Source organism: Erithacus rubecula (genome assembly GCF_903797595.1).
Source record: "Erithacus rubecula genome assembly, chromosome: 1".
Lineage (NCBI taxonomy): Eukaryota > Metazoa > Chordata > Aves > Passeriformes > Muscicapidae > Erithacus > Erithacus rubecula.
The window spans coordinates 96,752,993-96,769,250 of NC_136658.1; the positions used below are offsets into that span (position 1 = coordinate 96,752,993).

Sequence of the window (16,258 nt, forward strand, 5' to 3'; positions counted from 1 at the left end):
CACTTCCCACCACACAGCTATTGGATGGCTGTACTATGGTCTGCATTTGTACAAACGAAATGCAAATGGTTATTCTGAAGTGTGGAGGGGTCTTCTTTCAAACTTTGGACCTTCTGATGCTTGAATGAATGGTTATATGAGGCCAGTTGCAGTTGCAAATGAGAACCCACGTGTCTAATGTGGTAACTGAGGACACGCTTGCCATGGCTACACACGAATGCAGGATGTGCCCCTTCTGACAGAGGAGATGGCCTGTAAATGTCTGTGAATGTGCTGAGTTACAGTATGCTGAGGTGTTCTCCTATTAGCAGGATGTTAAGTTTCCATTGGAGAATGGCTGGTGCTGTGTGACTGAAAAAATTCCTTCCTGCATCCCTGTAATTGATTTCTGATTTGTGTATCTGCTTTGTTTCAAAATTAGCCTTGTGTGCCTCAATGGGAGACACTGATTTTTGAATGTATTCATTTGCAGTCCCATCCACCAGAGGACGAAGATACAGATGTCATGTTAGGGCAGAGGCCGAAAAATCCAATACATAATATCCCTTCTACACTGGATAAACAAACCAATTGGAGTAAAGCACTACCTCTCCCAACTCCAGAGGAGAAAATGAAACAAGATGCCCAAGTGATTTCTTCTTGCATTATCCCCATCAATGTCACTGGTACAAATCTCTTCTATTTCTTTTTGTATTTATTGCATGGTTCAAGGGAGGTCAAGTTCTTATTTTGTTTAATTTATTTGAAGTCACGGGATTGTACAGTCTGGGGGCAAAGACCCTAGCTTTTAGATTTGGTTTCTGAAAGACAGTGGGCTAAATTCATCCCTTATGCGTGACTGCTGGAGTCGCTGAAGCCGCATCTAGGATTAATATGGCCCATATTTTCAGAGTCATGTTATATGGTGTAACATAACCTTAGTTCCCTGTATAAACAATGTACTTTTGTTGTGTATATAACCTACAATCTGTATTAACAAAGACCTCAAATAACTTTTTGAATGTAGCAGACTGAAATAATGTAGAAAGCCACTAAAATTAATCATATGATTATCATGTGTAGCAGGAGAAGATAAACTAGAGAATGTAGGCTGCTATTTGCAGTGCTTTAAACATGCAAGGCATGAATGTGTAGCATGCAAACCATCGCTCTGAGATCTCTTTACATGCAGCTACGCTGAAGGTATAGTAATGGCATTTGCTTTTATTTCTATAACATTTGGATATGTTTGACTGGATTTATTTGAAGGAGAACTTGTTTATAAAAGCAGCAGGTATATCACTTATTAAATGCGATAGATTACTTATTTCCAGAATTAAAAATCAGGCTGTTTTGCTCTTTCTCCTTTTCTCTTTCTTTCCTTCCAGAGGGCTATGGTAAACATAAAGTTGATCTGAGTTTTCCTCAATAACATTTTCAAGTACCAAGTTTTGATTAACTTAAGAGCATAAAGTGGGCTAGCTTTCACAGTTATAGAATTCAATGTAAACAATCAGGAAAAAAGCAGGGGGCTTTCAGTTAACCTTCATTGTCCAGAGAATATTTTTATTTAATTCTGTTTTCCCAGTAACTGGGTGGTTGGGTAAGGTCACAGCCCCTCACTTCCCATTGTTCTTCCCCATGTTTATCAGTGGTGTACAAACCCTCCTGCAAGGCAGGCTGTAGGATCCACCATGGTGCTGGAGAGGGTTGTATGCCTGCAGTGCAGCTTCAGCTCACAACCAAGGCTTTTGGGCTGGCAGCATCACGGTGGCAAGAGCTCCACCACCAGCTGCATGAATCCTCCCAGTGACAGCAACACAGTCCCAGTTCCCCTCCCTCCTGGCAGGGGAGGTGACACTGCACAGTGCCACCAGCTCTGCCCCCCTGTGGAGGTGGTGGCCAGGAGTGGGTGTCTCTTTCTCCAGGACAGTGCTCTGGCCACAGGAGGACAGGCAGCTGGGTGGCAGAGCTGCCTGCATACACCCTGCTGGGCTGCAGGTTGGGAGCCAGCTGGTCATGGTCGTGGGCTGGGCACTGCCCCTGGAAACGCCCACAGAAACTCATAGATAATGTGTTATATTTCCACAAGGTAAAGCTGGTGATAAAATTATGCTCCTTCTAGTTTCAATACAGGGCCCTAACCCATGCAGGCTTTCTAATAGGGCTATTGTCACCTTGTACAGCCAGAGGACAGTTAGGTCTGGGACCAATGTTAACTTTTCCAGTAATAGCCATTTTTGCCTAGACTCCACCTGCCATACATTGGAACCAAATTTCCACTGATCAGTTTTACAGATCAAGAATGGTATGTAATCTTCTGGATGTTTATGTGTATCATTCTCATTAGCACTAATGGGAATAATTTGTATGCATCACGGGGAAGAAATACCCTCTTCCACTTTCCTCTCGGAGATGACCCCCGTGCATCTGGCACACAGAGCATGTTCAGCTAACTCACAGTTGCTGGAAAACCAGCAATGATGCTGATTGATTTTTTTGTTTCAAAGAGTTTGCTTTTAGTTCTCTGTTTTTGTTTTTTAAGCTTCTCCCAACCCTGAGAAATGTTCACTTTTTTGAAAATGATTGTTGTTGGAGTTTACAGCACTTTTGTTCCATATTAAAGAAAGTTCTTCCTCTGCTTATTCCAGGGGCATTGGTGGTTACAGGACATCTGTCTGAAGCCTCTATTTCACTGTAGTAGATTTCAAGAAGAACTTTTACAAGAAAGTTACTTTTTAATGTTTTACATTGTTATGTAATGTAATATGTATGTGTATGTCTGTGTATAATTATGTTTTCTATAATTATACGCTATTTAAAATAGAGCTTCTTATCAGGATTTTTTTTCCTTTTGTTTGCTTTAGTTTGTTCGTTTTTCTTAAGATTACAAACCACTGTACCAGCAATCCTTATGTTAGTGTTTTTATGGACCTGGCACATTTTTTCCAACCTGTCCTATGTCAACTTTAGAGAGCATGAGTGAGTGTAAGTTGTGCAAAAATCCAGCACAGATGGGCACAGTCTTCTGGTCAACCTCCTGTTAACTTTTTGTCTACACAGTGTCAAATCAAACTGAAAGACACTTTCCTTTGCTAATGCCATGGAAACATAAAGAAAACAATGAATTCTCACCTATTCTGTATTAGGGTAGTCATAAATAAATGTGGTTCTAAGTCTAAACTAAGGGTCTTGATTGCCTGACCTGAGCAGACTCTCACCAAGTGCTGTGCACATGGGAAAATCAGGCCACCTCCTGATGTATGCAAGCAAAGAGCACCCTGTTAATGCCACTCTTAGTCATGTGTCATTGTCACAGAGAATGCTCTCTAAACTTGCATGGTGACTTGGCCCCATTTTAGCTGTCTCCTTCCTTTTTGAAATGTTAGCTCCCTTGGCATATTGGTCTCCTAAGAGGCACCCAACTACTGCAATATGGCATTATAGCCTCAAAATGTTTTCTTATGCTTAGTTGCTTAAAATAAGTCAGGCTACAGCTGAACAGATAATGCTTTGCAGACAAGTTACTGTCATTGTCCCTATGACAGATGGATAAATAGCTATAAGAAAGATGCCCTGCTACCAAGAGTTCTCTATTTGCCTTCCTGATTTTCTTTTCTTTTTCTGTTCTTTTTCTTTTCATGCCTTCTGTTATTTTTGGCAGACCAGGCTGCTGAGGGGGAGCTGGAATTAGATGTAAAACTGTCATATACTGTGATATAATTTACTTAAGAGCTACATAAGGGCTCCCTTATGTTTATTCACAGGCTTAATCCAAGCTCACATACCTCCACTGTGTTCCAGCCATGAAAATTTGTTTACTATTTCTAAAGGCTAATGAGACCTATTTATGGGTTGCAGGAGTTGGTTTTGACAGAGAGGCTAGTATACGCTGCTCTCTTGTTCATTCACAATCTGTACTACAGCGGAGACGAAAGTTGAGGAGGAGGAAAACCATCTCTGGCATCCCCAGAAGAGTGCAACAAGAAATAGGTGTAGTATAAATACAAATCTTCCATAGATAGCTTCCTAACCAACTTAAATTGCAGGGATACGAGCTGGTAGTTAGCCTTCGAAAGAAGCAAAACCTTGAAAGTGTAAATGCTTGTGGAGTTCAGGAATGACATGTTTTGTTCTTTTGATTTACTACAGTAAGAAAAGCTATATTACTCCATATGGCCTTGAAGGACTGGGGGCCTTACTGAGTAATATAGATAGATGTACGTGTTCAACTCTTATTGTGTAAATGTTAATCAGTTATTTTTTTCTTTTTCATTTTATTTCTGTTATGAACCCATAGTTATGTGCATAAAAAGTAACTAGATTAAGTGAAAGTTTTTTCTTGCATCAGGGGAGCTTAAGGTAAAGAACTGACAGATGTTACTCCACAAAGTGATGATGAGTTGTCACAACAGCTGGATAACTTGGATGAGTGGTTGAATATCCACCATAGATACAGCTGCTGGTATCCTACAGGAGCTTTGCTAAACCTTCCTTTTATTTATCACACTCCTCAATTCCTTGCTATTATTCTTTATTATCAAGAATATTTGCTTTAAATCTAGCAAATTACCTCACTTTTTAATCAGGGTAAATTAGGAACAACTCTGCTGAGGGAAAATTCAGTGTAACTCAAAACAAAACAAACAGAATTGCTATTTCTTAATGTTTATCTACACCTGAAGATGGTTCTGGTGTTTCAGTCGGTTGCCATGAAACTTGATTTAAAGCAGAAGAAATGTGTTTATCATAGGGAATAAGCAATCAGAGAACCTATGAAAAAAAAGATCCTTTTGTCTTGCAAATATTCTTGATAGCAAAGAAACAGAAAATGGGAATTCTGAATAGACAGGTAGGCAAAGCAGAGTTTTCAGAAGCTTATGGAGTGTTTTGTCCAGCAGCCACTTCTAAAAACTTTAAGTAGCTGAAATAGAGTCATAAAAACTGAAAATTTAGTATTTGTCTTAATATTTAGCACAGCAAGTTCAGCTCCACATTGAGAATGCATTGCAGAAGTCATGTTGCAAGACTAGAATTTCCCTACCTCACTGGCAGGAGGTCTGCCTTAAAAATTCTTTATACAAAACTTAAATTTGGTCTAATGCTCAGAAAGATTAAAAAGTAAAGAATACAGCAGATAATGCTTCTTGGGTTGCTCTGCGGGTTGTCTCATGCCAGGAAATGTGTTGCTCTGTCCCACTCACCCAGCTTTCCATGTGTCCTAGATTCAGACGAGTCGCCAGTGGCGAGAGAGCGCAATGTGATTGTGCACACAAACCCAGAATTCCCCGGCTCCAGCAACAGGAGATTGGGGACCCGGGACTCGGAGTGCCAGACGGAAGAAATTCTGATAGCTGCTCCTTCCCGGCGACGGATCCGCGCCCAGCGGGGGCAGAGCGTGGTCGCCTCCCTCTCCCACTCCACTGGCAACATCTTGGTGCTGGCGGACAGCGGGGACGCGGTCTTTGCTGCCGCCGTGAGCAACCGCATCCGCTCGCGGAGCCTTCCCCGCGAGGGCGCCCGCGCCAGCGAGGGCCACCAGGATGCCACCACCAAGAGTGCAGGGTACGAAGTGGAGCACTTCCTAGCTGGTCAGGAGAGGATCCCCAAAAAGGGGAAGGAGATCATGAGCAAGCAAGGCTCACAGGAGTGCCAGCCCATTGGTTTAACTTGTCCTCAGCACATGCATAGCCCCGAACACAGCATCGGCGAGAGGGGGAGATCGCGGTTATCAAGGATGGTCGATTCAGGCAGCTGTGAAATTTCATCCAACTCAGACACCTTCGGGAGCCCAATTCACTCCATCTCCACAGCAGGAGTCCTGCTCAGCAGCCACATGGACCAGAAAGATGATCACCAGTCCTCCAGCGGCAACTGGAGTGGGAGCAGCTCCACATGTCCCTCCCAGACATCTGAAACCATTCCTCCTGCTGCCTCTCCTCCGCTAACAGGCTCTTCACACTGTGACTCTGAGCTGTCACTCAATACTGCTCCCAATGCCAACGAGGACTCCAGTGTCTTCATCACAGAGCAATTTGGTGACCACACAGACAAGGTCAGGGGCCACAGGGCGAGCTCCTTCACATCCACTGTGGCAGATTTACTGGATGACCCCAACAACAGCAACACAAGCGACAGTGAGTGGAATTACCTGCACCATCACCATGATGCCTCCTGTCGCCAGGATTTCAGCCCTGAGCGCCCAAAGGCAGACAGCCTGGGATGTCCCAGCTTTACCAGCATGGCCACCTATGACAGCTTCCTCGAAAAGACCCCCTCTGACAAGGCAGACACTAGCTCACACTTTTCTGTGGATACTGAAGGATACTATACCTCCATGCACTTTGACTGCGGTCTGAAGGGTAATAAAAGTTATATTTGCAACTATGCAGCCCCAGGCTCTGAGAGTGCCCAGACTGGGAGCATGACTTCCAGCCTAGCTGACTGTGCCTGGCAGGAGTGCATGAGCCACAGGAGGCAGGCGCGGCAGTGCATCTCACTGAAGAAACCAAAGGCAAAGCCAGCCCCACCAAAACGCAGCTCGTCTTTGAGGAAATCAGAGGGCAGCACCGACCTTCCTGACAAGAAAGAACCAAAGATCAGTGGTGGACAGCATGTCTCTCACACTGCCAGGGAGATGAAGCTGCCCCTGGAGTTTTCAAACACACCTTCCCGAGTGGAAGGCCTCAACCTGCCAGCCAAGCAGGAGCTTCCCTGGCCAAACCAGGATGATGGTGGGTTAAAGGACACTCCGTTTGACACCACCAATATCCCCTCCTTTAAAGATGAAGGTGCTGAACAACCTCACTATGCAGACCTTTGGCTTCTGAACGACTTGAAATCTAGTGATCCTTACAGGTCCTTGTCCAATTCAAGCACTGCTACGGGTACTACAGTCATAGAGTGCATCAAGTCACCAGAAAGCTCTGAATCCCAGACGTCTCAGTCTGGGTCACGAGCTACAACCCCATCCCTCCCCTCTGTTGATAATGAGTTTAAGCTGGCCTCCCCAGAGAAGTTGGCAGGGTTAGCCTCACCCTCCAGTGGGTACTCCAGCCAGTCAGAGACGCCCACCTCTTCCTTTCCAACAGCTTTCTTTTCAGGACCGTTGTCTCCAGGGGGGAGCAAGAGGAAGCCAAAAGTTCCAGAGAGGAAGTCATCACTGCAGCAGCCACTCTCAAAAGATGGCACTGCCTCAGTGAGCAAAGACCTCGAACTTCCGATTATACCTCCTACTCACCTTGACCTAAGTGCTCTTCACAATGTCTTGAGCAAGCCCTTGGCTCACAGGCACCAGCTGCACACCTTTAGCCACAGCAAGCAGAGCGCAGTCGGGGAAGCCCTGCAACCCAGCCCTCCCTCTGCCCTCGCCATCACACCCTCTGTTCTCAAGTCTGTCCACCTCCGGGCAGTCAACAAGCCTGAAGGAGTCAAACATAAAGGCAGTACCCCAGATCTGCTCTGCATACAGGAGAGCAACCTGATGGCAACCGAGGTCTCTCCAGGCAAAATGAGGCCGCTCTTAGCTAAGAAACCAGTATCACGCCAGTACTCTACAGACGAGGCCATAATGCTGTACATTGACACTTCCCCAGCAGAAGCAGGCCCTGGAAAGCCACCTTTAGAGAAAAGCTCCTCTTTTGGCGGGCAGAATAGCTGTGAGAGAGAAGCTGTAACTTCTGCAAGCATGGGTCTGGTTGAAATCAAACCTGGGAAGGACCAAACACACCTGGCCGATGAACACTTACCAGAAAGCTCTCTGAATCAGACATGTGCCGTCCCCATGGATGACTTTCAGAAGGGCTCAGCTGTCCCCACAGGTGATGATGAAACAAAGAAACCTGTCCAGGGAGCAGAAACAGTGCATGATCTTCAGCAAGTGCAGGCTCAGCAAGAGCTCTCTGCAGGCAGCGAGGGGAAGGTAGAAGCTGGGCCTGTGGATGAAAGCGCAGCTCAGGCTGAGGGACCAGCCATCACCTATCAGTTAAAGCACCAACCCGATGTAAGCCACCATGTGCCTGGGAATATCAGCTATGAAGCAGAGATGGCAGCAGTGGATTCACTCAGCGAAGAGGGTTGCAAGCAGGAAAACTCTATCACATCAGGTATCCCAACCAAAAGTGCCTCTGATGACAGCAGGGCAGACGAGACAGTGGGCAGTGCAGACGAGCCTTCGCTGAAAGGTTAGTTGGGAATTCTTTCTGTGTCACACCAAATCAGGCTGCTTTGGATGGGATGTAGTGGAGTCAAAGCAGCACATCAGCTTGCCTCTGTGGGTTTAAGCATAGACTCCCTCATGTCTGTTAGCTGGCCAGCCAGCCAGCCCAAAGTTATTTACACTTTTCCAAAGTATTCTGACTGCATTTCTGATACTTATTTTCTCCCTTATGCTGCATTTCAGCTGAAAAGATAAAGGGGAGGAGCATGGGCCCTGGGTAGAGAAGAGTTTGGTTATCACAGCAATCCTGTAGATGGGAGATCCTGTGTTCAGTACTCCTTTAATGGGCTCCTATACGGAACAGACACAACTTTAGATGAGACAGTAAAAGCTGTATAGTGGTATTGCTCCCTGAGTCGTGAGCAAAGCTGGTGCCTCCACCTGGAAGTTCTGTTACAAACTGCAGTGGAGTCTGACTCATAACGTGGCTTCTCTCCTTTTCAAGAGTCTTCTCCAAGCGATGAGTCCATCATGTCTCCACTGAGTGAGGAGTCACAGGCTGACACTGAGGATGTCTTTGTGTCTCCAAACAAACCCCGCACTACTGAGGATCTGTTTGCAGTCATTCACAGGTGACCTATCCTTGTGGCAATGGAAAATGGTAACGTGTATCTCTGCACAGTTGTCCACTAACAATAGCTGCAGGATGATTATTCTATGTTTAAGTCTTGTCCTCAAATCATGTTCTTTAGTTAACTCAGTTTCATTTTTTAAAAGGCAGCTTTAAACCCTGCTTTATTATGCCCTGGAGTGCAGTCTGAGTATCTTCATGGCGTGTGTGGGATGCTTTACAGATTAAAAACATCAGGCTGTTCTCTCTAACCAACATATATATATGTCTTCAAAGAAAATGACCTGCAGTGGTTCCTGTCTTCTGCCTCCCAGTCCACCAGCTCTATTCTGGTGAATGATTTGTTGCAGGGAGAAGGATATGAGAAGGCATCTCTTCAGTTTTAGAGTATTTTGTGGTCAGCTGAAATTTGAGATCAACCGAAACTGAAGTTTTCTGATACTGAATAGATTATGCTGCATAATATTATGACCTAAGTTTCTGTATGCATTGTTGTCTTTACAAAGAGCTGGTTGTGCATACATTGTCTGGGAAGAGCTAGGTAGTGTTGAAAGGGACTCTGCAGCTGTGTCATGAGTCACTTATAGCTTCCAATATTTTACAGAGGGATTAAGAGAACTCTGGCTAATATGAAAGCATCAGTAAAACTCCAGAACAGTGTTAGGTATTATACTACAAAAACGACGTACGAAAGAGTTTTCCTTTGTGTTTTTACAGATCAAAAAGGAAAGTTCTTGGGAGAAAGGATTCTGGAGACCTTTCTGTAAGAAACAGATTGAGAGCTTCGTCTGGGACCAGCAGCCAGCCTCCCACCAGCAGCACACTGCCCACCAGCAACATGCCACCAGCCAGCAACGTGGGCACTCCCATTAGTAGTCAGAGGTCCCCCGGGCTCATATACAGGAATGCCAAAAAGTCCAACACATCCAATGAGGAGTTTAAACTGCTGCTCCTTAAAAAGGGCAGCCGATCTGATTCCAGCTACAGGATGTCTGCCACAGAAATTCTAAAAAGTCCTATTCTGCCGAAGTCTCCTGGAGAGCTGACGGCGGACGCCCTTCAAAGCACGGAAGAATCTCCTCCCACAACGAGCCCTGATGCGTTGTCGCCGCTCTCGCCCTGCTCCCCCAGGGTCAACACAGAAGGATTCTCCTCCAAGAACTTCCCCATGTCGGCCTCGTCGCGGGTGGGGCGGTCGCGGGCGCCGCCGGCAGCCAGCAGCAGCCGGTACAGCGTGCGCTGCCGGCTGTACAACACCCCCATGCAGGCCATCTCCGAGGGCGAGACCGAGAACTCGGACGGCAGCCCCCACGACGATCGCTCTTCCCAGAGCTCCACGTAGGCTGGGAGCGTGCCAGGGCCAGGCTGACAGTGCCACTCGAGCTCTTAAGGATGTCAACACTAGAGGCCAATGCTGTAGCAATCAAAACAAAAAAAAAAAAAAAAAAAAAAGAATAATCACAGGGCAATATCAATGCTTAGATGTGTTTGCATTTGGAAGACGCGGTGGAAACAAAAGGACTATGGCTGTAGCTATTTATTACATTACATTTTCTAAAAGGATGAATATATGCTATGTCTGCTCTGTTTTCTTTTAGCTTTATTTGGTTTATCCCACTCTCATTTCCATTGTCACTGTAGATTTCAAGGCCATTCACTTTCCATAGAGTTAAAGGTGACTTTGGGTGGGTTTTTTCCCCCAGAAGCTGCCCATCTAGAAACAATTCCCTCACTGTAGTGCTTCCCTAGGGAGAAAAAAAAAAAACCAAAAAAAAAAAAAAAAAAAAAAAAAAAAAAAAAAAGAAAATGCTCTTGAGAATTGGTATTTTTTTACACTAAAATGAGCTGAAACAAACTTTAGAAGAAATTAACAAAACATATGTAAATACCATATTTTTGATAAAAATTTGTAAATAGAATTATCAAAAAGTGGACATGGCAAACGATTTACTGCATAACAACTTTGTTTATAGAAGACAAACAAATACAATTGTAATAACTGTATTCTGTGAATACCATTTTCATATCAAACATAAAACATGGCCACCAATAACCACTTTCAGTGTGACAGGCCTGAAGGATGACACTGAGCAGTGGAAAGCAGGAATTTTCCACCTTAGTTAAGGAAATGGAAAGGCTGACTGTGAGGGGATTAAAGAAACCATTTGTCTTTCTAAGGCAGCTCCAAAGAAGCTAACTGGAAAGCACAGCTGGGAGGGTTTCCATGAGGATTGATGGGGAAGATGATTGTGTTTCTGACAGAACAAAGCTGGATCTGATGCAAAGCCCCAAAGGGTCCCACTCCACAGCCTCCCCTGGGCCTTTATTCTTGCAGGGATTGCTTCAGAGAGGATAAAAGTGAGAGGAAACAGTACTTAACTTTCATATTCCTATTAGGCTATTGGGATACATAACACAGTCATAACCTGGTAACTATAACCTTTAAACACGATTAGTTTCTGGTTCGTAAAGGAAACAAATAAATTACAAGCATGCAAGAAGCGCTTTCGATTTATCAGTAAATATCTGCAATGACTTTTCAGTGAAGCTTTCTCTTTGTGCTGATGAGATTCATGCTACCTAAATATTTACAAAAATGACACTGTGAAAACGTAGCTGGGAAATAGGTATGTGTATGCATTATTTATATTCTTTGCTGAGCTGGGAAGAGGAAAGCTCCAGTTCATTGTGCCAGCCACGTACAGTAGGGATCTTGTCTGGATTTACCAGAAACACAGAACAGGGTGAGGGACTGGGGTGGGGTGGGAAAGGAGACAAATCAAAGTAGCTGCTTTGATACAAATGAAGGCAGGGAGATAAAAGCTGAATTACTTGAAGTTACTTGAATATTCTCATGTTAAAACCGCAAGAACCCGTGAGTTGCTTTATACTTTTAATTTTTGAACGGAATAAAACCAACAGGCCTGATTCTCCTTTGGGCCACCATGATTTCCACTGATGTAGCCCCATCTGTGCTACGTAGAGGACAAGGTCCTCTTTATCCAAAACTGATGCAGTTGGTATTGGTTGCTGTAGGATATGGTTAGAAAAGAGGAAAGGTTAGTGCAGAGAAAATAGTGAAGGAGGAGTGGGGTTTGCAGTAGGACAGGTCAAGTAGGATGGCAGAAAGAGCATTCTTTGGTACAAAGAAATCGGCTAAAAGCTGGCTTTAAGCATAAGTAATGGACTGACTGAGAGGTGAGATGTGTGAATTCGGGTTTTGGGTTTTTTTTTTTCTTTTAATCATGTAATGCATAAAGCTGAGAGTTATTTAAAAGAAAGCACATCATTTTTTAAAGAGGAAGGTTCTACCTAAAACTGTTACAATTTCAAGGAGTCAAAGCAAATCCGAAGAGTTTAACATATCCGAAATGTTATTCCCCAGAAGGTTCACATCTGATTTTGTCTAGTGCTTACCACAAGACATATATTATTCAGAGTTTTTACTGTCCTCCTGTGTAGCCTGGTTACATTCAGTTAATGAGGCAGAGTCACTGTGCATGTGATAGGTGTGTTGGGATGAGGGATGGCCCATCAGTTAATGGACTGAAAAATTGTCAAAAATAGTTTTTAAGAAAGTAGTGGAAGAAAGGTTTTGGAAACAAAAGGCTAATTATATTAGTAGCTTAGGTAGGAAAATAAGGCTGGAAACAAGTGAAGTGAATGAATGAGAATGTTTTAAGAAGAAATGTTTAGTATATAACAAATCACCTTCTGGAGAGTATGAGAAAAGCTAGTCTAGATAATGGGCAAAAAATCTTTAGTTTGTCATCTTCAGTCATTTTCCACAAAAATTTTACCAGGAGCACTTTTACAAAATGCCTGAGTTAAATAGTCATTTAAAATAGTAGAGAGAATACAGCTGAATTGACTTTGATGATACCCCTTTTTTTTACCAATCAATAATTTCACAGACATCATAAATAAATATATATACACTAGGGTTTTGTTTTTTTTACCAGAATGATGAGGCAATACTTCACATACAAAGCAAACACAGAACAACCCCACTGGAGTATAGTCTCCTTTTGCTTGATTTTCTAATTTATATTTAGCAGACTGAAACCAAGTCAGAGAGATTCCAAATTCTCTATGAGGAAAAGCGTTCAGAACAAACGTGGGAGTCAGAGGAAGATGAATGGCGGGAGCCCTGTAGCATTGCAAGTGTGCCATGAAGGCACCAGGGGACAGACCACAGAGCAAAGGGAACATCACTCACCTCTTGAGACAGGGTACAGTATGTGCATCAGGTAACTACTGAACTGTCATTTCAACCTACTGTTCTGTTGCTTGCACTGATGTTATGAAAATGATTTAAGTTATACAGCTGTGTTCTGAAAATAACATTTTCCCCTTTTCTTCGTTTATTTCTTTTTTTCCTTTCTGCTTTTGTTGTTGTGGCAGCATAGAGGGCATGGGATAGTTGTAGCAAATAAAGCATATGTTTGCTTTTGCCAAAGGTCAGTGATTGAGTGCATTTGCTGCAATGGTGGCAGATAGAGAAATACTGTAGGTTATGACTTAAAGAATTTAAAAAAAATTAAGAAGGTTACAGTGTAACTATTTTGGTACTAGCACCAGTTCATGCTGGCAGAAAAGACAATGGTTTATGGACTTGCATCCATTTTGTATTTTTGTAATATTTGTAAATATGAACTTTTTAAATTGTTGCAAATATGGTTTCTTTTGTAAAATGTTTTCAAAGTTTACATTAAATCCAAGCCTTTGTATATTTTAGAGCTGTGCAACACTTTAAGTCTTGTATTTATTTTTAGTAAAAACGGTGACAGTTTCATTGTGAACCCCTCTCAAAAAATGTGTTGGAAAAGTTTGATTACCTAGAAAGTGTGTATAGAAACTGCAAATAAACGTGACTGCAATTAAATCACATGTTCTCTTTACTTTCTTGTAATGAGATGTGAAGTCTTATCTACAGACCACAAGTATGCTATTTCCCAAGGTCACCCTCATTACACATTTCAAACCTATTTAATCCTGCTTTCTCTTCAGCTGATTTTCTTTTCATCAGTTTAGTAAGGGAAAATGTCTATCCAAAATGTCACTGACTTAAAGTGCCCACTAGTAAAACTTTGCCAGAATCTTGTAATTGTTGAATTTGCCCCATGGCTTTTACAGGTAAGAAAAGGCTAAGAGAAAGAAAGCTGGGATGAAAAATGGTGGAGAGACCACTACTTTATTTTCAGCTGGGAAAAAAAACAACAAATTGCAACACTTCAGACTCAAGACACAGACAATCCAAAGGTTGGATCTTATTAGATTAAGCAAGCCTTGGGCGTTATAAACTACGCCAGCAACCTCTCGTAGGTTAACTCGTTTATTAAATTAACAACTGAGAGCGGGGACTCGAGATAAGCCCAAGCCCTCCACAACAAACCAGAAAATTAGACAACAAAACAGTGTGCCACGCTGAGTGCTCCTCTGGACGTGAGTTTCCGCCGGAGGAGGAGGTGCCAAGCACCTGGGCAGTCTTTATGTCCTTGCCTCCTCGTGGATTGGTGCATTTTTCAATCCTCATTCTGACTGGCTCCTTTTCTGATCACTGATTGGTCTATATACAGGTGCAATCGGAGCCAATAATTTCTGAATAATCAGTTCTGATAGGTCAGCTCATTGTCTAATCATAGTTTGAGTTGGTGCCCTCACTCCATGATGTAATTTTCTAGAAAGTTCCCTGTGCTCAACCAACCGAACACCCACTAGCCCTCCCTCAGTGGACACAGACCCACACTGCAGCACCTCCATCCCGACTTCCCACCATTTTATAACCCACCCACAACAACCCATCAACAGCTCACACCCTACCATTCATAAAAGTTTTTCCTTTTGAGTTAACAAATTCCCTTTTTTTCCCAGATTTTAACAAATGTACGTACTACACCACAAGCCTACTTTGAATCTGTATAAATGGTGCCTTTTCAATATTTCAACTGCTGTAGACCCTTTAGTAAAGCAAACACTTTGCAACACTGAGCAGACCACTTGGCTGGTAGTTTGCCTTTTTCAACCACTGCCATATTCTTCCCAGCCACCACTGCGTATCCCGATGATCTTTTTCCTTCTACGATTCTAGATGAACCATCGACAAACAGTATCTCCCCTCCTGGCAAGGGCTGATCATACAAATCTGGCCTTACTTTTGTCTGTAACTCTATCACTTCTAGACACCAATGTTCCATATCTCCTTCTGGCTCCCCATACAAAAAATTGGGCTGGATTTCGAGTCTTTGTCATGGCTAATTCCAGATTGTTAATGTTAGTTAACATTAGTTCATACTTTAACAGCCTACTACTGTCTGTTACCATTGACGAGCTTTTTTACATAAGATGGTCTTAAGATCATGAGGAGTGTATACCTTTGTCTTCCTTCCAAATGTTAGTTTGTACACTTCCTCTGCTACTGTTATAGTAGCTGCCACTGACTGCAAACATGTTGGCCAACCTCTGACTACAGGGTTGTGTTGGTTTCACGTGCTAGGGGTGAGGGGTGGATTCGCCTCAGGGAAAGCACCATGAGGCCGGGGAACAGGAGGGCTGTCCCCTATCTGAGGGCTTACCCTGTGAGCTGCTGGAACCAATCAGAGAGCTGATTTGGTGATGGACAGCTCGGGAAACCAATGAAAAGTTATTTCGCTTTCACAAATCACAGTGGATCAAGTTAACTAATCTCTCTCTTTCGGCTTCCGGCCTCAGGAGGTGCAGGGGTCTCTGGCTGGGGTTCTGGCCCAGCTCTGGGCTCAGCCTCAGGCCCGGCATGACACCCTGGTCCTGCCTTGGTGGGGGGCCTGGCCCAGCCACATGGTCCCGGCCCCCCAACTGCATGGCTCCGGGCAGCCCCAGCCCTGGCCTGGTGGCCCCCGGCTCCGCATGGCTCTGGCACCAGCCATATGGCTCCGGCACCAGCCACATGGCTCCAGCACCAGCCATATGGCTCTGGCACCGGCTCTCCATGTGGCAGAAGAGGCCTCCAGCTGCCCATGTGGTTTCTTCACGATCTGGATACAATTTTAACTTCTTAATGCCTGGATAAGATTCTCTATCTCCTGGGATCCCCTGAATGAGAAGAAACAAAGCAGGGAGACTATAGAGGTCAGCAGAATAAAGATAAATTTTCTGATGGAAAGAAATTGAAAAGATGCAACTGATAAGTAGCCGAAAACCCTTTTTGTGGGCTAAGGGGATGGTGACTACACTAAAATTCCTTTAAACTGTGAAATATACTTGGGGAGGTTTGGATGAAAAAGTAGAAGACTTTTTGCCTCGGGGAAATGGCGCTCCCTCTCTGTTCTGGGACTGGAATATGAACAGAGACATTTGATAAAGAAGGAGATGAAGAGAATTTTGTTTTTCAGCAGCCTGCCTTTAAAAGTATTACCCCAAGTGTGTAGCATAATCCATAGCACAGCTCTGGAAGGACTGTGAAAAATGAGAGGAGAGTCATAATTTGCAGTATGTTCCCGGGCGTATGTAGA

The 16,258-nt window shown here is 43.8% G+C and overlaps 1 protein-coding gene across 1 annotated transcript in view; it reads left to right on the plus strand.

Annotated features, from left to right (window-relative positions):
- The window catches only part of NHS (NHS actin remodeling regulator), a 242,136-nt gene extending 228,470 nt beyond the window's left edge, over positions 1-13,666 (plus strand). Inside the window, exons 5-9 of the mRNA XM_079313199.1 lie at positions 473-665; positions 3,841-3,972; positions 5,205-8,162; positions 8,643-8,769; positions 9,486-13,666. Of these exons, the coding sequence (XP_079169325.1) occupies positions 473-665; positions 3,841-3,972; positions 5,205-8,162; positions 8,643-8,769; positions 9,486-10,110 (4,035 nt within the window). The 3' untranslated portion in view covers positions 10,111-13,666. The remainder of the gene's footprint in view (positions 1-472; positions 666-3,840; positions 3,973-5,204; positions 8,163-8,642; positions 8,770-9,485) is intronic.
- The last annotated feature ends 2,592 nt before the right edge of the window (positions 13,667-16,258 follow it).